Raw genomic sequence first — 27,362 nt, 5'->3', positions numbered from 1 at the left:
ATAAGTAAACTAATAACAAATGAATAATCGTAGAGCTTAACTAACACAAAGAAAACCGACTCAATATTCCAACTTGTAAGAACCAGTATTTTCTGTAGTGACAAGTTATATCCAGTTGCGTCTGAGATTCATAGTGTTTTGTCTGAAGTTTGTAATGTTAGTGTTAGTCCACGTCAGCAAAGATATTTTAGGTTTTAATTGTTCAAATGGTAACATCTGTCTATTTCGGTATTCTTAGTTTAGCTGGGTATAAATACAACTTCTTGGTATTATGTTGATGAACCTTTTTATTGGTGATTAGGAATTACGTTTCTTTCTTGTTTCGTCTATATGTTCCATGGCAGGTGATCTTTGAACTTGGAGGTATTAATTCAAAGTTGCAGATCAGAGCTTGAAGATGTTGAGTTCACACTGAAGGAATTTTTAGTATCATCTTCATCACCAGATCTGAAGGGAGTTCAGATTGAATAAAACTGTTGAAGAGAGCTCATCATTCACACAAGGGGATCTTGTGTCTCCAATCAAGGGTCTTGGTTGGTATGGGTATAGATTCACTGTATTTTGTAAAAGAGTGTATTATTTACAATATTGTTAGTTTTTGTAAGATACATCTTTGAATATAGTGAAAGTTATTACCCTAGTTCGGGGAACCCAAGCACTAGCCGCCTAGAATGAGTTTATAGAGTAGGTGAAGCTTGTAAAATTTTGTTGTTGAATATTTGATTTTGTTTTTTATATTCAAGCTTAAATCAAGATAAAATCAATCTAAATATGAAAAAGATAGGTTAGAACTTGGGGTTTACACAACTAACCACTAAACATACTAACAATAAAAACGGTGAATATTAAATATTGAATATTGAATATTTGATTTTTTTTAGAGTGCTCTTAAGTTGTAAATTGGTTTTGTGGAGTATAATTCTCTAAATCATAAAAAAAAAAAAAAAAAAAAAAAAAAAAATTTACATTTAAAAGTTAATTTTTCTTTTTTTAAAAAAATACATATTTAACTAATTGAATTTATAAAAATTACTCTATTAGTTAATTTTCTTCATTTCGAAGTGTAACTAAATTACGATACTCTGCAATTGCCCAAATGGGGAAGATATTCCTATACGCTGCGTAATGTAACATGCAAGTTTTCATGAAAACACCCACAAGTTCCTGCAAAAATAATAATACCAGTGGCAGTCATTAGTTTAGTTTCGAGTTTCTGCTAATTATATAGATTAGACTAAATAGAGACCACTAACATAAACGTACTAATTTATTAATTATATGAATAAAATTTGAATTTGTTCTAATATATGATCAGATACCTTTGGCTTTTATTAAACGAATTATTTGCACAAAATAATAATTAGTTGGATTAATTTTAGTTTGATCGAATACATATTAACGTGCATTTAAAATAATAAAAATACTCCTGAACTATTATTGAGATTGTTGGATTTAAAGAATTTTGTTCAATTTTAATAAAAATGTCTAAGATGGATGAAAATTCAAAAGTATAAAAATCTAACATAAATTAGTAAATGTAAAAATTTAAGGAACAAAAATCCTAATTAACCAATAAAAAAAATAGAAAAACTAGTCCAGAAAAGTTTCGAATGAGCTAGTACAATAGTTGGTATTCTTGATTATTCTCTCCCTCATTTTGTTGCATATTAATGTACTTATATAAAAATTAAGAACAATTATTTTATAGCGTACCTGTTGAGGAAAATCACCATCCTCTAATTGTGAATTGATCAACACTTTGGCAGCACGATGAATAGGAGTGGGGTCTCTTTCAGCCTATATATGTAAATTAATAAAATAAATCAATGTATTTATATTTTTTTTGAAGAAAAAAGAATTCTTTTCTTAAAAACGCTACTTAATTACAAACCTGTCTAGCATGAATCAATGCCATCAATGCAAAAGAAGTATGCACCAAATGTGAGTTTTCTCCTTCCAAAGGAGTATATACCTGCAAGAGAGTACTATTATAATAAGTTCATGAGGAGATCAAGATTAAATTTTTATTTTTCTTTTAACGCAAATCATATTGTTGTTTTGTTTTGTTTATTTATTTATTATTATTTAGACCAACGAAACTAAGATAAGATCTAACTTAAAAGAATAATTCTCAATTCACTAGATTAATTTCAATTTTACTTAACATGGAAAAGTTAATAGTAGTTTCGGTTACCTTATTAGTGCAAGAAGTGTAACTTTCTGACCAACCGCCATCTTCTCTCTGTGTGTTAAGTAAAAAATCAATGGCTCGACGAATAGCTTGACAATTATAGTAGTGTTTTCCTGCAGCCTCCAAACCTTTAATCGCAAACCATGTACCATATATGAAGCAAATTCCCCAACATCCATACCAAGACCCATCAGCCATTTGTGTCTCTTCAAGGTATCTCACAGCCTTGGCAATGAAATTGTCTATCTCCTTTCTCCTATGGTTCGGATATAACTTCCTAAATAGAGTTAATGCTTGTATTGAGGAAGAGGTACACTCTACATACCTGTATTATGTATATAATATATACATACATATGTGTGAACATATATAAGTAAATATGCTTTTGTACTTTTGGTTGTTTAATTACTATATCTAAATAATTAATCTGAAAAAATTATGTGTAGTTTTACATACTCGTATTCAATGACTAGATCCTCCATACATTCCACTGGATTGAGCCACTGAAATAGAAAAAAAGAAATAAATAATAAGCATTTTATAGCTATTTTTATTTACTTATTTTTTTTTAAAAAAAAAGTGTGCATTAAAATATTATTTGAAATGATATGACACTGATTTTAATTATAGGATATAGGTTCTAGGCTAATATAAATAAATATTGATTGGTTACTATTTGCAATGTGTGAGTTCAGATTTGAAATGCTTACTACTTATTGTGAAAATGAGTATTTCAATTAAGAGAAAAAGTAGTTCGATATAAAAGGGTTTTCTTTTGAATTACTTCCAATATTTTTGGAGCTCCTGCCTTCTCCCAAGCTGATACACCACCATTTTCACTCTGTTTTTTAGATACGACAATGGATATCAAATAGTGATAATAGTGTACACTAAACAGATATTATATATAAGTAATTTTGGTAACACAATCTATTGTATCTTCTCACCTGTAGTGAAAGAATAATATTGACAGAGTCGTACAAGTGCTCTACTTCCATTGGCTCTCCCACAATATCAGGTGACAACATTGAGAGCAATAGGCAACACTAATAAAATAATACAAGAAAAAAGACACAAGTGAAACTAAGGTGAAAGCCACACTCTTATTAACATGATAGAATAATAATTATATTATAATATACCTTTAGAGCTTCACTAGTACAATCAGAAACTTGCCATCCATGATCTCGATCAGAAAAAGTCCATGATCCTTTCGAAATATGTCGAAAATATTTTGAATGTTCAGGAGGGTCAACCCTGACTTGTGATTGCTTCAAGAACTCATGTGCTTTCTTCAGTACTTGCCCAATCTCTTCACTAATATTTGCAGCAAGTAATGCTTGTACAGAGAGACTACAATCCCATACTTGACTACCAAAACTCTGCACTTTCATGTAATTTTATAACAATTGTAAATACAACAAATTAATATATCAAAAAAAATTAATTAAGAACAAATGAATAATATTGGGATCATGTTAAATAAACTTTATATATGCTGGATTACTAACTTGCATGTTGATTCCATCTTCCGCAACCCATAAATAATCTGCAATTCTAGGAATATGTTTCTTGAAATATTCTCCATTTGGATCTTCTGCCCAACAAGCGAGCATCATTAAGGGCTGCATATATAGTAAGGTTAACATCATGAATATATATAGTTAGTAATAATAAATATTAGCTATATTTGTACTCAAGTAATAGTGAGGTAAGATTTACCTTCTCAACACATCCAATTGTAATATATCGACTATTTTCATCTTCGTAATGGATATGTTCCATTGCTTTATGAAGTGACTGTTCTCTTATCTTCGTAAAAGGCCAAGTACTAATAAGAGTCTCAGCAACGTAGTAGACACTATCCCACAAGAGACGTTGTATTCTACCATGTGGGTAGTAGTTATCAGCCTGTGCTTTTATAGGGTTGTTAGAGAGTCTTACATTAGTAACGTGTAAAAAAATAATAAAATACATAAGATGAATGGCTACTCTTATTTTTGCCAATTAATTTTGAAATGGAACCTCATTGAATTCCATTATAAACTCATTAATATTGTTACAAGGGGATCTCATCTATAAATATATTTATTGGTACTTATAAGTAGTTTTTAATCCATATCAAAATAGTATTGATCAAATATAATAATTATTTATATATATCATCACCTGGACGCAAAGATGCCTCATCTTGCTCCATCTGATTTGTTGGTAAGGCTCATTGTAGATCTCTTCTCTGAGTTCTCGAATCAAAGGTGTGATTGGGCCAACGTACTTTATCCCATAAAGATACGACATTGGCAAGTATGTCATTCGGCAATAGCAAAACATTTTTGCTGCATTAATTGTCATAAATATAATTTTTATTTATCATACATAAATACATATACGTACTTAAGCACAAAATAACTAAATGTTTGAGAGAAACATATAGGAACATTACATGGATGAAAAATAGAAGGGTAGAACCAAAACTCTGGTGGCATTGGATTGCATCCGTCCCAGCTATATACACCAAGTATCTACAAAATGATAACTAAATCAATAAAGTGAAATGACTTAATGCTAGCAGTGAAATTGCTTATATATATACAAAGTGCATTGGTCTATGGCATATTATGCCATTCAATACTTACTAATATATATTAATTACAATTAAGTACTAAATTGCACCATTATATATCTATATCTTATTAAAATATATAAATTTTTATACTGAGTTATATCAATAAGGAAAAACAAATTTTGTAATCCAACATATATAGTTTATTTAACATGATCGCAAAATTATTTTACAAAATATATGGAAAATTTTGTAAAAATGTAGAGGTGAACCGTTCACATAGTCGTAAAATAATAAATAGGTTATTTTGCTCTAAAAAAAATATGTTTTGTAACAATAATTACTTTTAATTTTCAACTGAAATATACAAATTTGTTGCCAATTAAAATTTTCATGTTCGTAATCATGTTACAAACAAAATAAAAAACTATCACAAAATTGTTGAAAACTGCAATTCACATTTATTTCATAATGTTTATTAAATTATGTATATATATTTTTTTAATTTAATATGTTATAGGTAATTTTTTTACTAGGGATATAGGCCAACCATGTGAAATAGTGTTAGGTACCAACTAATTAATCAATGATATGTAGAAGAACTTACAGACATCCAAATCTTTCCCCAAGAAGCAGATCCAGTTGCTCCACCATGGTTAAGAATCCATTTTCGAGCTCGGAAGCATGCATTATCAAGACCACCATCACGTCCTTCTCCAAGAATGCGCATGGCAAGATAGTTTAGAACTGTGCACATCATCGTGCTTGGACCTTCAATATGCAGTCCCCATCCTCCGTCTTTGTTTTGATGACAATACATGTACCACAACATTTCTCTTTTATGATGTTCGTTGAATACTGTGTCCATATGACCTGTAATGTATGTGCAAAACACCTATATATGTATACAATATATATATATATATATATTCATGTTAGAAAATGATCTACCTATATACAATAAGTTTTGAATAGGAAAAAACTAGAAAATGAAATACCCCTTACATGAACTTTTGATATTTTCAAATGCTCAATGTATAGATATATGTACACGATTCTGTTCTAGTTTGAAGCAAAATAGCATTCAATTCATGAAATTACGTACCATACTTTTTTCCATCAGTGTTATATATATCTTCTTTTTTTTTTCCTGCTTTTCATTTCTTTATGATACCAAGCAAATTTTTTAGATTTTTAATTAGTTTGTAACTCATGACATATTTGTTTATTTTAATATTATCATAGATGTGTGAGGAAAATTAATTTAGTACATATATTAGTTTAAAGGTTAAATACAATTTTGGACCCTCTATTTTGCAAAAGTTATCGATTGGACCCTGTGTTTTGTTAAATGATAAATTAGACCTTGTATTTTCTAAAATAGTAAAAATAGGACCCTGAGCTTAATTTTTGATAACTTTTACTTTTTAATATAATCAACTTGAAAACAATTCCTAATACGAACAGATACAGAAAATGTAAACAATTTTGTCATAACACTTTTCGATCGGATTATAATTAAATTTTATTTTGACAAAAAATCAATTCAAGGTCCTATTTGTACCATTTTAGAAAATACAAGGTTCATTTTGTCATTTAACAAAACAGAAGATCCAATTGATAACTTTTGCAAAACACAAGGTCCAAAATAGTATTTACCTAGTTTAAAAGGTTCAATTTTTTTTGACAATAATCAAAAGTTGTGATAATTAATAACAATTCAATACATTATTAATATATTGTAATATCACGACTACACTCAAAAAATATTAATAATAATAACAATTCAATGATATTTGATTTGTATCAAAAAAGAAAAAAAAAATAACTTATAATAGCCAATGTTTGATCTGGTATTGTACCTAGCCATGAAGAACGAAAGGAAGAAGACAAAGAGGAAGAAAGAGAGAAAACACAGAGCTGAAAGAATAGCTTCTTGATATTATGAATTGATACAAGGTGTGATATATATACAGCTGATGAAACAGAAAACAGTTACAGCAAAACTAACAAACTAACTAACAGCTGTAACTAATCAAGAAACGGAAATAACAGACATAACTAACTAATCTCCTTCACACTCCCCCCCAAACTTGGAATTGTTGCATACAGCAAGACCAAGTTTGTCACAAAAGACAGCAAATCTAGAGCTAGAAATGGCTTTAGTAAATCCATCAGCAATTTGATCTAAAGCTGGAACATGGTTGACACGAACAAGTTGCTGAGAGATCTTTTCACGAACAAAGTACAAATCTAGCTCGATATGTTTTGTTCGAGCATGAAGAACAGGGTTTGCTGTCAATAGAACCGTGCTGAGATTATCACACCAAAGTACTGGTGTTCGAGATAGTGTAATGCGCAGTTCAGTGAACAGAGAATGCAGCCATGTAAGCTCAGAGACAGCTTGAGCAACACTGCGATATTCTGCTTCGGTGCTAGACCGAGAAACTGTCTGTTGTTTCTTGCATTGCCACGCAATGAGATTTGACCCAAAGAAGATGGAAAACCCAGAAGTGGAACGACGATCATTAGGATCACTGGCCCAATCGGCATCACTAAATGCAGAAATTTCGAACTCAGTAAGAGGCTTCAGAGTCAAACCAAGGGAAATCGATCCACTTAAGTATCGTAAGATACGTTTCACTGCATTCCAATGAGGCAATAGAGGATTAGCCATGAATTGACATACTCGATTGACACTAAAGGAAATGTCTGGCCGAGTCATGGTCAAATATTGTAGAGCACCAACGATTGATCTATACAACTGGGGATTGGGAACTGGTTCCCCTTCATATGCAGACAGTTTCAAGGTGCTAATCATTGGTGTTGGCACTGGTTTAGCTCCTTCCATTTGAGCTTTAATCAGTAAATCTCGTATGTATTTAGCTTGAGACAAGTGCAGCCCCGTTGAAGTGGTTTGCACTTCAATACCGAGAAAGTAGTGTAACTGGCCTAGATTTTTCAATGAAAATTTTGAGTGCAGCTCACTGATAATGGACGAAATGAGTGATGAGTCACTCCCTGTGATGATAATATCATCAACATAGACTAGGATGAGAGTAACTGAGGAGGAAGTGTGCTTGATGAACAAGCTGTGATCAGATTTTGATGATTGAAACCCAAGATTGTCCAGGCAGTTGTGTAACTTTTCGAACCAAGCACGAGGTGCTTGTTTAAGGCCATAAAGAGCTTTATGGAGTTTACAAACCAAATGAGGAGCATCAGGGAGTTCAAAACCCGGGGGCTGAGTCATATAGACTTCCTCTTTCAAATCACCATTTAAAAATGCGTTATTTACATCACGCTGTTGGATAGGCCAGTTGTTTGTCAAGGCAAGAGAAAGGACTGTTCGAATGGTAATCGGTTTCACAACAGGACTAAACGTCTCAGTGAAATCGAAACCAGCTTGTTGATGGAACCCCTTAGCCACAAGCCGAGCTTTGTTTCGATTGACAGTACCATCAGCATTCAATTTTTCTTTATATACCCACTTACAACCGATTGGTGTTCTTCCAGCAGGTAAAGGAACATACGACCATGTGCCATTTCGTTTAAGAGCAAACATTTCCTCATTCATAGCATTGCACCATTTTTGCTCTTTCAAAGCAGCCTTGACATTGGTTGGTTCTTGTGAAACCAGAAAAGCTTTAGGCTTATGAATCCCTGACTTAGCCCGTGTTTGCATGTTGTGCCTGTTTGTTATGGGACCAGGTGTATTAGGTAATGATGCATGTTCAGTAGTGGGATTAGTGGAAATTGTTGGAGTATTTAGAGATGTTGGTGCAGATTGTGAAGCATCAGAAGTTTGAGGCAGATTTGAATGGAAACTTGGTAAGACAGATGGTGCAGGATGTTCATTCAAACCAGAATGAGATACATCAGGTGCTAGAGTGTCAGATGGTGTAGAAGAATTAAAATTGGAGAAGAGAGACTCAACAGTATAACTGAGAGAAGTAAGAGGAATAGCACCTGAAGTAGAAGACTCAGAATCATGACTTGAAACATCTGTAGAGATGGAGGCATATGGAAATTTGAGTTCATCAAAAATAACATCTCTAGAGATGTACAACCTACCATTTGAGTCAATGCACTTATACCCTTTGTGATTAAGACTATAACCAAGGAAGGTACATGGGGAGGATCTAAACTCCAACTTGTGCTTATTATAAGGCCTAATATTAGGGTAACATAGGCATCCAAACACTTTGAGATTAGTGTAAACCGGTTTAGTGTTGAACAGAATTTCAATTGGGGATAATTGATTAAGCACAGGGGTTGGTAACCGGTTATGCAAATAAACAGCACACCTAAAGGCCTCATCCCAAAATTTTAGTGGCATAGAGGCTTGTGCAAGTAGACATAAGCCATGTTCAACAATTTGCCTATGTTTTCTTTCAACCAATCCATTTTGTTCATGAGTAGTTGGGCAAGGATGCCTATGAATGATACCTGCTTGTCTAAGAGGGTCAGAAAAACTCCTATATTCCCCACCCCAATCAGATTGAAACACTTTGATTTTCTTTCCCAATTGTAATTCTACTTCGGTTTTAAAGTGGAGAAAGGTTTTTAAGGCCTCAGACTTGGTTTTCAGCAAGTAAATCCAAGTGAATCTACTAAAGGCATCCACAAAACTCATGTAATATTTATAACCATTATGTGATAGTGTGTGTGAAGGGCCCCATAGGTCAGATACAACAAGCTGCAATGGCTCAGAATACATTGTATTGGAAAATTTTGGAAAAGGCAGTTTGTGTATCTTGCCTAAACAACAAGCTGCACAAACACTATGTGAAGTTTTATTACATGGAATGTTACAAGATTGCAACACAGATGTGACCACCTTTGGAGAAGGGTGGCCAAGTCTGTTATGCCACAGATTAAAATCAGAAACTAAGGATTTATTACAGTGAGTGCATGACTGGGAGCTTGGTTCAGAAGTAGCAGAATCATTAGAGACAAGGAAGGCAGATTTTTGGTTGATGGAATGAGTATCTGTGCTGACAGTAGGATGTGAGGAAGGAATTATCTTGAAATGACCTGGATCAAAAGTATACAAGCCATTGTGGAGAGTCCCAGTCAACAAAATTTCCTTGGTAACCTGGTCCTTAACATAGCAAGCATGAGCATGAAATTCAAACACAGGACATTATTATCATAAGCAAACTTAGAAACACTAAGTAAATTCTTAGTTATCTCAGGCACATGCAACAAATTCTTGAGAAGTAGAGGCTTAGCACAGTTATTGGAAGTAACAAAAGATTGACCACAATGTTTGATAGATAGACCTGCTCCATTGCCCACAAATATCTGATCCTGGCCATTGTAATCAGCTGGAGTCACTATGTTTTGCAGATCTGGTGTGTAGTGACTTGTAGCACCAGAATCGGGATACCAATGATTGTCATCAATAGGAGTCGATTGAGCAATATTGGCTTGCATTGGAGTAGACTCAGCTGGTGTAACAGCACCTGTAAAGCTTTTATCAAAGCGATAAAAGCAGTCAATAACATTATGACCAATTTTATGGCATAGCTGGCATTGAATTCTGTTGTGATGCTGAGATGGTTTGCCTCCTCTAGTGCCAGGAATAGAGCCTCTCCCAGAGTTGTAAAAGGAAGGTGATCCTCAAAAGGAATTACCAGAATAGGGAGCTCGATTAGAAGAGAAGTTAGGAAAATTTGGAGGAGGAAAATTTGAGTATGGAGGATAATACTGACCTCTTTGTGGCATAGGATTTCTGAAATTCCTGTTGAATTGAGCAAGATTTGCTTCAAGTTGCAGCAAATTTTCAGAGGATCGTGATGTTGAGTCAGCAATGGCAAGATTAAGAGTCGGCTCCACATCTTTTTCAGACTTCTCGATTCTTGATTCTGAAGCCAAGAGTAGAGCTTCAATTTCACCCACTGAATATTCCTCAATTCGAGTGTTTGAGGAAATAATGAAGGTATCATAATCGCTGGGTAATCCTTTGAAAATTGCTGCAATGTGATCTCGAGAGAACAGATTTTCACCCACAGAAGCCAAGAGATCAACATGTTGCTTAACCTTTAGCAAATATTCATCCAATGACAGAGAACCTTTCTTGAGATTCTGAAGTTTAGTCTTGAACTCAAGAATTTTAGAGGAGACTTGTAGAGTGAAGTGCTTCTCCAGTGTACGCCATATTTGTCGAGCAGTGTTACACCCAACCATTCGAATGAGGAGGTTCTCGTTCATAGATGACAGGAGCCAAGAGACCAATAACTGATCTTGAGTTTCCCAGTTTAAGAACTCCGGATTGTATTTTTGAGCTGCTTGATCAGCATCTGAGAGAAACTGTGGTGGAGGAGCAATTTCTTGAATGAACCTTTGAAGCTGATGTCCACGGATTGCAGCTAGAAGTTGTTGCTTCCAGAGTAGAAAATTGTGGTCATTAAGTTTTACAGAGAGAGAATGGCTAAAGTATATAGGACTGCGAGATTGCTCTGTTTCACGGGTTCGACTCCATGGATTTGCAGGGGGATTCGATTGTGCGGGCTGAGGATCGGAGGAGGTGGAGTTGCCTACACCATTAACAGCAGCGTTTGCCATTAATGGAGGAAAAGGCTCTGATACCATGTTTGATCTGGTATTGTACCTAGCCATGAAGAACGAAAGGAAGAAGACAAAGAGGAAGAAAGAGAGAAAACACAGAGCTGAAAGAATAGCTTCTTGATATTATGAATTGATACAAGGTGTGATATATATACAATTGATGAAACAGAAAACAGTTACAGCAAAACTAACAAACTAACTAACAGCTGTAACTAATCAAGAAACGGAAATAACAGACATAACTAACTAATCTCCTTCACAGCCAAGCATTACATTAAAATACCTATGCTAATTTAGAAAACCTATCTAACTAAATAATTTTTTTATTCTAATATACATAAGAATTTTTAAATTTAGAAAAATGTATCATTTTACAAAGTAAAAATTATAATGCAACATCAATAAATTATCATCGATCGAATTACAATATATAACTAGTTCAATGACCAGTTGAAACATTGAAAAAATGGTTCTCTAAATCAATCAACAAATTTGTATTAAACCTAAATTGAAAATTAATGTATTTTTAATTATCAAAAAAAAGACCATAATGATATATCTTCAATATAAACTACAATAAGAAAATATTAGTTACACTTTGATTTTTAAAGTAAATCAAATTATGAACAAACATAAGACATTGAATCAACAACTATATATAAATAAAAAAATTGAAAAAAAAAATCAAATTAAATTGAAACTCTCACATATGCAAGCTAAAATTTGCAAAATTGTGGAAATGATAATGCTTCGTGATTTCAAAGATAGATACAATTAATTAATATATAATGTTGAGATTTATATAAACTTACTAGTGGAGGGATGTAGAACATTATCCCAGCATTTTGAGCAGGCCAATGCCCATGTGGTGACTGAAGAGCTGACCAAAACTTAATGGACCTCCTCATGGCTGCATCAGCTATTTCATATTTGATGTCCTCAACATCCTCATCCACTTTCACTTGCCCAATATCTTGCTTAAAATTACTTTCTCTTAGCATCTAAAAATTACTCAAAAAACAAAGAAAAATCAAGCATTACTCAATAGTACTACTTCTTATAAATAATAACTTTTGCACAAAAATTTTACATATATTGATTATTAAGAATACATTTTTTTTACTGACATGTAATAATAAATGAGTAGTGTTAATTGAATTGTGTTTTTTTCTTTTTTCTTTCTTGCTTTTCTAATGTCTAATAGATAGTAGTGTGTTAGGAATGTCTTTTTGTAACCCGAATAGTCTCACAATGGATGTGGGGGCTAGGGGACTTTGCATGTATGTTGATCAATTTCACAACTTCACATGAATATGGTGAGGCTACTTCTACTACACTGGATGAAAAACGTTGTTATTATTTAATTCTTGCCAAATTTATAATAAGGATGAATTAAATATAGCTAAGCCCGATACTTTTTAAGAAGAACTACAAAAAACTGTAAATTTTAGTAATAACTTTTTAGTCACACAATTTTTTTGTGACTAAATGTGATTTTTAGTTACAACAAAATGTTACTTGTGACTAAAACATAGTATTTAGTTACAAGTCGTCACTAATTTATTTTAGTCACAACAAGTATTGTGACTAAAAATACATGTAGTCACAGGAAATTGTAATTTTCGTGACTAATACCTTTAGTCACGGACCTTTTAATCACAACATAAGAATAATAATTTATAATTAGTCACAATTTTTTTACTTTTAGTCACAAGTTTTGCTGTGACTAAAAGTAAAAAATTTTCTAAGTTAGGTTTCAAGGTGGCACGACAGATCAATAGTGAGAGTTTTCTAATATTTTAATCTTGTGACAGCTGATTAGGAATAAAATGGGGTAAATAATAGGTTCCCATCCTCATCCTCCATCTTTGAATATTCTCCATCAGGGACGGGCAGGTAAAACTTAGAGTAGATCCTTTTATTTAGTTTTATTTAGAAACAAATGAAATTATAAATGAAAAGGATAAATTATAGCAAAATTAAATTATTATATATATTTTTTAATAATCTAAAATTGACCTCAAAACATCTAAAATATACAATATTATTTAAAATAAAATTAAAATATTTACTAATTACTTACGAAAGCACATAAAAGATATATGTATTATAATTAAAGATAATAATAAATAAATAAAAATAAATGGGCCCTTATTGGGCACTAAATTTTTTTTTTACTTTTATTCATAATAAAACTTGTGACTAAAAGTAAAAAATTTGTGGCTAATTATAAATTAATATTCATATATTGTGACTAAAATATCCATGACAAACGGTATTAGTCACAAAAATCACAATTTATAAAAATTATTTTCAAATATTAAAGTACTTGATGGACACTTGTCTAACATCAAAAATTTGATAAATAACGAAATAAGGATGAATTGAAAGTAATGAGTATGAAATCACATAATTGTCATGCATTAATACAACTTTTGCTTTTGATTGCCATTAGATCAGTTTTGCAAAAAAACATATTCTAGAGTTATTGAAAAATATTTGCATTTTTTTAATAAGTTATGCAAGAAAGAATTAGAAATAGATAAATTAGATGCATTACATAAAAATGTAGTAAAATCATTGTGCAACCTTGAAAACTTTTATCTGCCATCTTTGATTTTTTGATATCATGACACATTTAATAGTTCATCTAGCGAGATAAACAAGGTTGTTTGGGCCAGTATGGGCAAGATGGATATATCCATTTGAAAGAAAGATAAAGGTACTTAAAAATTATGTGAGTAACCACTATCGCCTAGAAGCATTTATGGTTGAGTGCTACATATCTGAGTAGGCTATGGAATTTTGTTTCAGAGTACATGGTTGAAGTTGAGGCAATGGGCATTAGCAAACCAAGAACTGACCTAGATGAGATTGATAGAGAATTATGGAGGAAAGGAACAAAGGTAACTGTGTCAAAGTTTGAACTAGATCAAGCTTAATTAGTTGTGATGAACAATAATGTAGAGATTTGGCCATATACACTAATACAAATATCAGAATTCGCGACGGTCCGAAAAATAATTTTTTTGGGGACCGTCGCTAAAAAAATTAAGTAGCTATTTAAAACCGTCGGGAAAAATTTAGTATTCCCGACAGTTTATAATCGTAGTAAACAAAATAGGCCACGATTTTTTAATAAAATGCGATTTTTTAATGGACCCTTATAGGCGACGGTTAAAAACCGTCGCCTATAAGGGTCCATTAAAAAATCATCACCTACTTCTTGCCACATTTTCCACGTGTCCACCTACTTTTTTTTTCTATTTCCCACATGCCCACCTATATCTTCTCACCTATTTCTTCACCATTTCCCACACCCTAAAACGAAAATCTTAACTCTCAAAAACCCACCCACGCCTCTGCACCATCGCGCTCCTCTCTCGCCGTCTTCCTCCCTCTCTCGATCTCCCTTTCTTCTTGTCTCTTTCGTCCATCGATCTCCACCCAACCCTCCTCCCGTCGGTCTCCCTCTACTCTTCATTGCATACGTCGGACCACCACCACCTCCCGTTCGTCTCTTTCTCTCTCTCCGAGCTCGGTATAAATACATTTATTTATTTATATACTTTTTTATGCATTATGTATATTTATTTTGTCATTGTATAAATTTAATGTGTTTTAAAGTTAGTTGTTATTGTAACAAAATTTATTAGTTGTTTTATTTTAATTTAGATAAAATTATAAAGCTAATGGAGGAAAAAAATGGGGGAAAATACAGATTTTTCTGCCATTAATCTGCAATTTTTTTTTTTACATTCCCGACGGTTTAAAATCGTCGCCTATAACAAGGTATAGGCGACGGTTTTAAACTGTGCCCTATAGTATAGGGTACGGTTATAAACCGTCGCCTATACCCAGTTATAGGCGACGGTTTAAAACCGTTGAGAAACCCACATTAGCGACGGTTTTGAACCGTTGCCTATTATGCCCGATTTATGACGGTCGAATAGGCGACGGTTATAGAAACCGACGGGAATACGTTAAACGACTATTTAAAAACGTCGGGAAAACCTATTTTTGTAGTAGTGATATAACATACGTTATAGGTAGTTTTTCCTTTATTTAACATTAATTAGTCAAGATGAACAATAACTAGATCAACATTACCTTTTCATTCTAATTTCACATTTATGATTTGTAGTGACTATAAGGAGTTATTACAATTAATGGATTCCAAGACATCATACATATAAAAAAAAATTGATTGCAGACGAGCATCGTTAAATTTTCATTCAATGGTTGAAGAATACCATTCTAGTAAAGGTGAACGAAGCGAATCATGGAGTATCCTATGAGTTGAGTCGTATTGCTGTTGGAGTAAAGTTCATGAAGTGTACATTGTAAGGGGTCAATATTTTCATACAAAATCAAGAGATGATGCTCGAGAGGTTCAAAATAGTAGCATAAGTATCGTCATAGAAGCCATGCTTTTTGCAAGTGCAAAAGATAAAAACCATGTTTTAGGTACCATGACGTATTATGGGATTATTGAAGAAATATGGGAGCTCAATTACTTTGCATTTGAATTCCACTTTTTAAATGTTCTTGGGTCGAAAAGAATGTTGGAGTAAAAACTAACAAACTTGGTTTTACTTTGGTTTATTTAAGTAAGAGAGGAAGCAAGAACGATCCATCCATCATGGCTAGTGAAGCAGTACAAGTTTTTTACATTTCTAATCCGATGAATGATAAATGGTTTGTTGTTTTATCAACACTAGAAAAGAAATTCTTAGAGAATGAAGAGGATGAGGAGAATCTTGATTTATGTTATGATGACTTCATTGTTGGGCAACTAATTCATGAACAAGTTATGGAAATTAAGTGTAACCTTTGAAGAAGAAGATGGTCAATACATTAGAAATGATATCAATGAGGGAATATGAGTCAATTAATGTGAATTAGGGAAAGATAAACAAAAAAAAGAAAATGTAAGAGAAGATGTGGTAAGTAATTACTATAACGAATTTCTAGCAATGTACATCAAACTGTAATAGTACTCATTTAAGTTGTGTAAAATAATGCAGATTAAGGAACTTGAGGTTCATGATCCCTCACGCCACCGTGTTTGTATCATCTTGACAATAGAAAACAAAACCTATCACTGATTACGACAAGGAAATTACCGCTAAGATAGTAATTATTAATCGTTGATAAAGTAATAATGAGTTAATATATATAATCGTTGAATATGTGCACTATAGGCTCAATTGGAGGAATAAGTTAGTTAGGGACAAGTTTAAGGCCATGGCCGAAATGACATTCTCACTCAGGCGCTCGGGGCAATAGAGCATCCTGGACGTGTCAATGCTGCTGGAAATAAAGTTAACGAATGACATTCCTTCCAAAATGACATTCGTTAACTTTATTTATTACTTTGCAAGTTCATTGCCAAGACGTCTTTAATTTTTGGTAGGAAGAAAAGAGAAATTTCTAATGTTGTGGCTCAGAAAGAGTGAGATATTGATAAATTAAAAGCAAAAATCAAATCTGTTAAAAAAAAAAAATCTGTCGAACAAGAGCAGAATGAGGATGAGGATGAAGAAGATGAACTAGCTCAAGATTATCTTCTACTAGTTAAATTTTAGGGAGATGTTAAAGACAAAACAATGGTTTTGAAGAAATTTTTACTTAATGCACTAAAAATTTGAAAAAAAAAATTTACAAAAATACGTTAATACGGAAAAAATTTCAATTTCTATAGTGTGAATTTTTTTTTATTTACAAAGACACATTCTTTAGTAAAATGATAAACTATTCGATATTTTTTTTTTTTTTGTTATTTTATAGTTTATTTATAGTTATCATGAGGTTATTTTTTTTTATTATTTTTTTATTATTTTATAGTTTGTTTACAATTATTGTGAGATTGATTTCATTTTTTGTTGTTTTCTCACGCTTATTTTTTTTCTAATGAGAAAGTCATATTTTAGTAATTTTAAAACATTAAAATCTTAATTATTTTTAAAAAATTAAATTTACGAAACTGTAAATAAAAAATTTATATCGTAAAATTGTAAATAAAACATAAAAAAAAAAATATATTTATAGAATTTAAAGCATAAATCAATTATTTAGTGGGACATCTAAACACATATATATTTTTCTTCTAATTTTGATAAAGAAAAAAAAAATATTAAGGAAACAACACAATAAATAAAATTAATTATTAATAATATTTGATTATAATAAATTATTAGAGAAAAAAAAAATTAAATGCAATGTTTTAATTTTCTTTTTTATTACTTATACCATTGATTAAAGTATTCCAAAAAGTTAAAATATAATGAATCAGAATGACAAAATTATCTCAAATTATATTGGCTAGCTTAAATGGTCATAGCCACATTATTGGGAATGCTTTTGAACGAATTCCAATTATGTAACTCAAAATTATGTATATATATATATATAATATGCTTTAATTAAATTTAAAATATATATCTTACTATTATAAAAGTGTCTTAATAAGGTAATAGTTTTAAGACAATTTTGTCCTTAATAAAATCAGAAATTAATAACTTTATCCTTATATTGACTGGTTAAATATTGATAACTCTCTCTTTTTCGTTTTCTCTCTGTTTTAATTCTGCCAATTTTCTCTGTCTGTTTGATAATAAATCCACTTATTTATACCCTAATACCTATCTTATAAAGTTGTCAATTAAGTACTGGTCAACTCTCTTAAGAACTCGACTCTCATTTAGTCATTTCTTATATATAATAAGAGACTTCTTCACCTCCTGCTTATTATACAACATTACCCTTCTATTTTAATTTTTTAAGAGGGCATTATAGTACATTTATTTTATCAATAGTATTTTCTTTTATTTACCTCCTGCTTATTATACAACATTACCCTTCTATTTTAATTTTTTAAGAGGGCATTATAGTACATTTATTTTATCAATAGTATTTTCTTTTATTTATCAAAATAGTTTTTATGTATTTCATTTTTTTTTTTTAAATTTATGTTGGCCAACTTCATACCCATTTTCCGTCGGTCGGTTTATGCTATATTTTATTCAACTCAATATAAATATCAGGTTACAAAAATCTAAGTCCAACTCGTCCAATTAAGAAAAAAAATAGTAACCTACCCAATAAAATTTGTCAGTTTGGTCGGGTTAATCAGTCCAAACCGACCACTAATATTTTTTTCTTACAATAGTATTTTCTTTTATTTATCAAAATAGTTTTTATGTATTTCATTTTTTTAAAAAATTTATCTTGGCCAACTTCATACTCATTTTCCGTCGGTCGGTTTATGCTATATTTTATTCAACTCAATATAAATATCGTGTTACAAAAATCTAAGTCCAACCCGTCCAATTAAGAGAAAAAAATAGTAACCCACCCAATAAAATTTGTCAGTTTGGTCGGGTTAATCAGTCCAAACCGACCACTAATATTTTTTTTACAATAGTATTTTCTTTTATTTATCAAAATAGTTTTTATGTATTTCATTTTTTTTTAAATTTATCTTGGCCAACTTTATACTCATTTTTCGTCGGTCGGTTTATGCTATATTTTATTCAACTCAATATAAATATCGGGTTACAAAAATCTAAGTGCAACCCGTCCAATTAAAAAAAAAATAGTAACCTACCCAATAAAATTTGTCGGCTTGGTCGGGTTAACCAGTCCAAACCGACCACTAATATTTTTTGTTTACATACAATTATTATATTTTAATTAATTGTAATAATGAGACAAATATATAGATTAAATTTAATGTTCAAATCAACCACCATAAAAAAATATATTAGTTTAAAATTTATATTTTAAAATAGTCATATAAATTATATGATATATATAATAAAACATATAAATATATATATATATATATAAAAAACCCTCTTAATCGGGTTGTTCGGGTTAGTTTGACGAGTTATATTTTCGTCGGGTTTTTCAGTTTATATTTTTCGTTGGGTTATCTCGGTTTAGTTTGGGCGGGTTATTCGGATTAGGCGGTTTACAAAAATTTATGTACAGACCTACCAATCACCTACACTTTTGCTACGTGTTGCCATTTCTCTCAACACCTATAGTTTACTGATGAAGATCAATTAAATTAGGACATTTAGGAATTCTACTTGTCTATTTGAACTTTTGATTTATTAAGGAGGTTTACAATCTCTATCTTAGACTATCTTCAGTAGAGGGTGTATATTTTCTGAGTTTTTACATCACCATTGGAGTTAAATTTTAGCAAAATATTCTAAAAAATAGAAATACACCACATATATAACTCTCCATTGGAGATGCTCTTAGAGCACTCTAATCAAATGAGCTAAATTTGAGTTATTATAGCTCATTCTCTAATATATAATATATATATATTTATATATATAAAGTGGTAAAAGTGGTCTTCCATCAAATTAGTTAAATTTGAGATATTAGAGCATCTCCAATAGAGAGCTATAAATATGGTGTATTATCATTTTTAGAATATTTTACTAAAACTTAACTCTAAGGGTGATGTAATGTGTGCCAAATTTGGCCCTAGCTAAAAATACATTATATTTTGTTTTTGTTATTGAAAATTCTCCCAATTAATTTAGTGGTTTGATGTGTTTTGAATTTGTTGAGTTTATTTGTGTATGTTTTAATATGATAACTTAGACATAGTATAATTATTTGATTAAAGGTATACTATATATGTTGTATATGTTTCTACGGAAAATAAGGAACAACTTATTTGTGTTGATTTTCTTTTATTTTATTTAAGCTTTGTTCCATGGATTTATTGAATTTAAGTTATACTGTGTTATAAGAGAAACATATATCGTGTCATTGTTTAGCATTAATTAGTTCTCCAAAACCTACTATCTTTTAGATGCGTAGATGGACTTTTCATATCATAAGATCAAAGATCAAAGTCTTTAACTTGTGGTTATCTCCAGTCTCCAGTACTATTACATACAATTACTTTGGAGGATAATATTAACACACTATTTTTTCATTTACTGTGTTACATGTCACCTTCTTTGACCTCTTTGCATGATTATAGTCAAGCTCATTCATATAGATAATATTGTGTAATGTAAATGTAATATATATTCACTATATAAGATGTTTGTTCGTGAAAAAACTTGTAGCAGGATGTTCTATCAGTCAGATTTGTTGTTTTTGGATTGCCTTTTTATAAGAAAAAAATAGGAAACATTGATTCGTTTTAAGTATTAGCTTACACCATTTTTAATAGATGGTATATATTTTGGGTTAGATTTGACTAAAATATATATATATATTATAGAACTATATTTAGCTCAATTTTTGTATTTGTGCTCCAATGTGCAAATTAGCTATAAAATTAATACTATCATTAATGTTCATTGAAAATATACAAAACAATTAATTATATTATATTATTTTAATATCTTATAAATATAATTTTTTTATTAATGAATAGTATTAATGAATGTCAAAGAGGTAACTAAAAAATGTGATATTTATTGTGGACTAAAATTTAGCTCATGCTATCTTTTGTGCCAAATTTGGTACAATTTTTAGTTTTGATCAAATTTTGCACATATTTTAAATCACTATTAAAATTAAGTTTTAATAAAATATTCAAAAAATAACAATACACTATATTTATAGTTTTCCATTAAAGATGTTCTTAGTCTCTAATTAATTTTTCATTCATTTTCCACTAAGATTGTAGGAGTACGTGCAACGCACGTGCCCTACACTAGTATATATATAACTCTGTTAATAACTCGACTCTCATTTACTCATTTATATTTATATATATATATTTAACTGAATTTAGCCTTCTATCATAATCTTATATATCTTATTTATTTCTTTTATTTATTTATTTTTTATTTTTTATATATATAAAAAAAAAGTAAATGGCGGTAAAACTCCCAATACTTTCGTTTTAGTTTCATTAAACCCCCACAACTCAAATTTCTGCGGGTAAACCCCCAAAACCAGGAAACTGTTAGCAACTTAATACTTCCGTCCAAATTTAGTTGTTAACTGCCAAGTTGGATTGTCCACGTGGACACAATAAACACGTAGCACAATTTTATTGGTCCACGTAAAAAATTATTTAAAAAAATAGAAAATTAATTTAAAATTAAAAAAAAAATATAAATAAAAAAATAAATAATTTTCTTTTTTTTCTTTTTTTTCTTTTTCTTTCTTTTTTTTTCTTTTCTTTCTCTTTCTTTTTCCTCCGAAACGATTCTCTCTCTCTCTCTCACTCTCTCTCTCTCTCTCTCTCTCTCTCTCTCTCTCTCTCTCTCTCTCTCTCTCTCTCTCTCTCTCTCTCTCTCTCTCTCTCTCTCTCTTCTCTCTATCACTCTCTCTCGATCTCCTCTCTCTTTCTCTCTCAGTCCAGATCAACTTCTCAACTTCTCAACCTAATAAACTTCTCAACCTCATCATCTTCATCCTCCTCTTCATCTTCATCACCAAGGCTCTGGGACGAACGCCACCACTGCCGGGAGATGGAAGCAGCAGGCGACTGAGGAACGCCACCACTGCTGGAGTTCAGGATCTCAGATCTCACGAGCCCCACATCGACAGACTCCTTGGGATTTTCAGTGAGCTCTCTCTCTCACCCTTGCGATTTTCTTTCTCTTTAATCTGAAGTTTCTTTTTTTTCTTGTGGATTTAATTTGTGTTTATTTGTTTTTATGGAATCGGGATCCAAATTTTGGTAGGTGTTTAGGTCTCTTTGATGTGTTTGGATCTGAGATGTGGGGTTATGGTGGTGGTGGGTAGGGGTGTTCATCCGATCCAATACGCACTTTTTTGGTCAAACAACATCCAATCCGCACTAAGTGCGGATTTCATATTTTGGATCCAATCCGATCCGGATAAGAGTTTAAATCCAATCCAATCCAATCCGCAATAGTGCGGATTGGATCGGTTATTTTTTTAATAATAAATTATTTAATATTTCATAGAAAAAAATTAAAAAAAGACTACTGTTTCTTAATCTCCAATAATAATCTATTTGCATCTCTATTTATATACAAATTAAACCAATATACATATATATATCAATATATATATACTTATTTTTAGATTTACACTAAAATATATATATGTATCTAATTACTAAAATAAATAAGCTAATATATATATATATATTTAAACTTTATGTGTGTGTCTATGTGAATAAGAATTATTTTTCTTGTGTTTTTTATTACAAAATAAATAAAATGCACCAACTCTATATATTACTAAAAAAGATTAAGAAATTAAAAGTTTGTGTCTTTTTTTAATTAATATGTACTACATATTATAATTTTTTAAAAATATATATAATTAAGTGCGGATTGGATTGGATCGGTTACTTTTTGAGGTCAAACAACATCCAATCCGCACAAGTGCGGATTTTAGATTTTTCAATCCAATCCAATCCGCACAAGTGCGGATATCCGTATTTTGCGGATTGGATTGGATCGTGCGGATTGGATTGGATCGGATACTTTGTGAACACCCCTAGTGGTGGGCAGATGTGGTGGTTCGAGCGGAGGAAGGGTGGTCTGGGCGGTGGTCTGGGCGGAGGAAGGGTGGTTGTGGTGTGGGCGGTTGTCTGGGTTGGTGTTGCCTGCCTCTGCGTATTAGAGAGAGAGAGAGAGAGAGAGAGAGAGAGAGAGAGAGAGAGAGAGAGAGAGAGAGAGAGAGAGAGAGAGAGAGAGAGAGAGAGAGAGAAGAAGAAAGAAAAGAAAGAAAAAAAAAGAAAGAAAAAAAAGAAATATTATTTAATTTTTTTAATTTTAAATTAATTTTTTATTTTTCTTAAATAATTATTTACGTGGACCCATAAAATTGTGCCACGTGTTTATTGTGTCCACGTGGACAATCTAACCTGGCAGTTAACAGCTAAATTTGGACGAAGTGTTAAATTGTTAACAGTTTCCTAGTTTTGGGGGTTTACCCGCAGAAATTTAGGTTTTGAGGGTTTAATGAAACCAAAACGAAAGTATTGGAGATTTTGTCGCCATTTACCCATAAAAAAAAAAAATAATCTATTATGTATAGTATTGGTTCTGCTATATGCTTTCATTCTTATTTTTTGGTATAGTACTTTTTTATTTTATTTTACTTTCATATTTTTTATCACATATAATTAATTATTCTCTTACTACTACAACTATTAATTATTTTTGTCATTTACATCTCATCTCAATTACTACCACAACTATTAATTATTTTTGTCATTTACATCTCATCTCAATTTTTATGTTTTTTATCATAGCTTAATATTTATAGTATTTTAAAAAGAAAACAAATAGTATAAATTGTTGGCTAAAAGTGAGAAATTTGTGTATTAACCCTCTCCTATATTTATGCAGGATCACGTGGAAAAAAAACAGTATGATCTATTCCATTGGCAATTCATCTACGAACTATGCGAAAGGAGTCTACCGTCGGGTTCTTGATATTGATGGAGAGTCTAATCCTTTAATCACCTATAAAGAAACTGATGAGGACAAAGGTTCGTACCTTACAATTTTAGTTTGTTTTCTCCTATCATTACCCAAGTATATTCTCTGAATTTTTTTTTGGTCTTGTACCAAGACAAAGGATGTTGATTACAGATCAGAGTTAATAGAATCTGACAAGAATTTTAAAATTAGTAGGAATTTCTACTTATTTGTTTGCTTACTTATATTAGTATTAATAAGAGAGCGGAATACACAAATATCTAACCTTGTTTTTACTGCTAATTCATTTGTTGCTAATATTGTGATTTCTTAACTCCAACTATATATAATAAGAAGATAACTGAATTTATTTTAGTTGTAAAATGGTAAAGTTTCATATACACCATGAGCAAGATTATGAGCAAGATTAAGGTTCCCTTTTTGCTAACCTTGCATCTCTGCTAAGTTCTTAGTGGAATGATTTTAAGACTATTAAAAGTGAAAATTGATGATAATTTGTTGGACATATTGCGGGGTATATCTACTATCTGGTGGTAGAGTTTTATTGTCTATTATCTCCTTGAGTAAAATTAAGGCTCCCTTTTTACTAACCTTGCATCTATGCTAAGTACTTGGTGTAATGATTTTAAGATTAATATAAGTAAAAATTGATAATAATTTGTTGGAGATATTGCTGGGTATTATCTATTATCTGGTGGTAGAGTGTTGTTGCCTATTATCTCCGTAAGCAAGATTAAGACTCCTTTTTGCTAACCTTGCATCTCTGTTAAATACTTGGTGGAATGATTTTAAGATTATTAGAAGTAAAAATTAGTGATAATTTGTTGAAGATATTGCATGGTATTATCTACTATCTGGTGGTAGAGTGTTATTGTCTATTATCTCCTTGTGCATATATGGCTATTATTAGGGACCATTTTGTAATTAAAATGGTAAAGTTTCATGTTTTTCCTTCTCTTCGATTCTTTTCTTTGTAATATTTTTGTTTAAACATGTTCCTATAGCGAGCAATAATTCTAAGTAAGGCTCCACTTACCTGTAAATTTTTTTTTAACTTTTAATTCAATTATCACTATAGTTATTTTAATTAACTGAATATATTTACACTGATAATGAAATAAGCCTTTTAGGGATCTTTTGATGTTACCACTAATTATTTAGAGAAATGCTAAAGGACACCAGTAGTGTCTAGCACCCTCCTATGTGTCAATATCGCTATTGGTCCAATTCAGTATTTGGTCCTATATAATTTAATATAATAGCTTTTAGGGAGTATCGCTAGCCAATCGCAACGCGACATATCGAGAAAGTGCTAGGCACTACTCGTGCCTAATAGCAATGCTCAATTATTTATGTATATAATTGAAATGCCTTTTTTGAAAGTTTCTATAATTTTGTACTTCCAATAAACTTTGACCAAAAAAGGATTTGTTTTTGTTTTTTTGTGAATATTTTTTTATTATAATTTTTTATAATATTTATTTTATAATTTTTTTATAATATTTTATTTTATTTTGTGCTTTTTTTTTTCTAAGTTTGTTTTGTTTATTTTTTTTTTAATTTTGTTTTTTATTTATTTTTTGGTAAATAATTTTTTTACTTATTATTTGTACTCTCACTACAAGAAATGTCACTTTAGCGAACTGTGCTGGTAAAAGTAACTTTTACCAGCGCATTTCGCAAACTGCACTGGCAAAGAAGTCAAAGTTTTACCAGCGTACATTTACAGTGGCTAAAATCTAACTTTTACCAGCGCATTTACGTGTTGGGAAAAATCATCTTTGCCAACACTTTTTATTTTATGCTGGCAAAAGTTCTAATACTAACATTGATTTGCCAACACAGCACAAGTAAATTCTATTTTACCAGCGTAATCTAACTTTTTCCAGCACAAAAATGTGCTGGTAAAAGTGACATTTCTTGTAGTGTCTTAATATGGTTACTGCCTTATCGTTAATGTGTTTAATGCCATATTAGTGTAGTCCCATTTTTTTGTACTTTTTTAAATTTGTTTTAATTTTATTTTTTTAAATTTTTTTGTGCTTGCTATTAGTATTTTTAATGTACTTAATGTCATATCGGTATGATACTCAATAAGTAGTTTGTAATTTTTTTTTTTTTTGTCTCTTGTATTTTTTTTTCATTTGTGTGGATGATCTTTGTACTATTTACTATTATTTTTGGTAAATAATTATTAATTAGTTAGTAATTTTTTATGAATAATTTTTGTACCATTTACTATTTTTTTTAATTTTTATGTTTTTTGTTTTATTTTTTTTAAAATGATTTTTTGTACTTGTTATTGGTACTCTTCATGTACTTAATGCTATATTGGTACCCAATAATTGGTTAGTAATTTTTTTGTCTTTTTTTTTTTTTTAATTTTACTTTTTATGAATAATCTTTGTACTATTTTTTTGGTAAATAATTTTTTCATTATTATTACTATGTGACACTTTAAGATGTTCAATACTATATTGTTCTGGTAGCCAATAATTAATTAGCACTAATATTAATATGTACTTATCTTTAGTAACTTTAATTAGAATTTTTTTTTTTTTTACATCTAATCAAATGCTAATTTAATTAGATATTTTATCTGTCTTTATTTAAATACAATAGATAAAAATAAAAACTATGATTAATCCATTAATTTTAACAGGAGTTAAGTGCCAAAACGTTTTTAACACCTAGTATATATATATATACATATATGATAAAAAAAGTTCTATCTAATAAATTAACCCAACATTTTAATATGTAAAGCTAAAATCAAAGTAGGTATAGAAACTATTTTAGTATTTGCTACTATTATATAAATATATATATATATATATATAAATATAAAGAATATTATTAGAATATTGACTTATATATGTCTACATGCACATAAATTTATGGAACTATAAGTATCTATAATATATATGGATATTAGAATATTACCTGGAGTCGGCAAATAAGGTCGCTACTAGGCTTCACCTTGTGGCGATTTGCGTAGAAATTGAGACGAGCCTCTTCGATTTGAGCTCGTTCTTCAGGACTCCCTGCCTTTGGATCAAACTCAAATGTTTGTCTCCCTAAGAAATTGTTGGTACTAAACAAGTATGCCTCTCCTGCTCCACTTCCATACTTGATCTTCCACATATTCAAACTACTCCTACGTTAATTCAAATTAACCTCTACGTAATATTATTGTAATAAATAAAGCTTCAACACTACGTAACACCTTATACATATATTATATACACATATATTTATATATCAAGAATATATATATATATTTTATACACTATCACAATACTTAATTAAGTTAATCTTATTCTTCACCTATATATAGATACATATTCTCAAATATTGTCAAGGGAAAAATATTTAAAAGAAGAGAGGAACTTAATTACCGAAAGAGCTAGATCAAAGAGGTCGGAAGAAACTTAGAATTATATGTATAGGAGGAGAAAGTTTAGAATATATATCGAGTAAGTGGTGGCGGTCAACACCTACTTAATTATTGTCTCCACTAGTTTCACGGTAATTTCAACTATATGATCCTATATGCATTGACTATATATATATTGCTCAGTTCATTTGATTTTAATTCCAATATTTTTTTGAGAACTGT

General features: G+C 30.7%; 1 protein-coding gene across 5 annotated transcripts; it reads right to left on the bottom strand.

Annotated features, from left to right (window-relative positions):
* Positions 1 to 947: 947 nt before the first annotated feature.
* Positions 948 to 27,362, bottom strand: LOC115715193 (lupeol synthase). Of its 5 annotated transcripts, none has more exons than XM_030644023.2 (16): positions 27,142 to 27,362; positions 26,687 to 26,920; positions 12,140 to 12,328; positions 5,362 to 5,649; positions 4,635 to 4,713; positions 4,361 to 4,527; positions 3,914 to 4,102; positions 3,703 to 3,816; positions 3,334 to 3,573; positions 3,139 to 3,237; positions 2,976 to 3,032; positions 2,648 to 2,694; positions 2,195 to 2,516; positions 1,892 to 1,972; positions 1,714 to 1,797; positions 948 to 1,164 (listed from the first exon to the last, which is right to left on the bottom strand). In XM_030644023.2, the coding sequence occupies exons 2-16, from the start codon at positions 26,885 to 26,887 to the stop codon at positions 1,042 to 1,044; spliced, it is 2,280 nt and encodes a 759-aa protein (XP_030499883.2). In that variant the 5' UTR covers positions 26,888 to 26,920; positions 27,142 to 27,362; the 3' UTR covers positions 948 to 1,041. The 5 variants fall into 5 exon arrangements, with proteins under 5 accessions (XP_030499883.2, XP_060969357.1, XP_030499884.2 ...); XM_061113374.1 differs by having other exon boundaries at positions 26,687 to 26,900; XM_030644024.2 differs by having other exon boundaries at positions 26,687 to 26,894; positions 27,142 to 27,361.

The sequence above is a fragment of the Cannabis sativa genome, chromosome 4, assembly GCF_029168945.1.
Source record: "Cannabis sativa cultivar Pink pepper isolate KNU-18-1 chromosome 4, ASM2916894v1, whole genome shotgun sequence".
Lineage (NCBI taxonomy): Eukaryota > Viridiplantae > Streptophyta > Magnoliopsida > Rosales > Cannabaceae > Cannabis > Cannabis sativa.
Note: the sequence above shows the minus strand (reverse complement) of the source record. Positions and strands in the feature narration are given on the sequence as shown.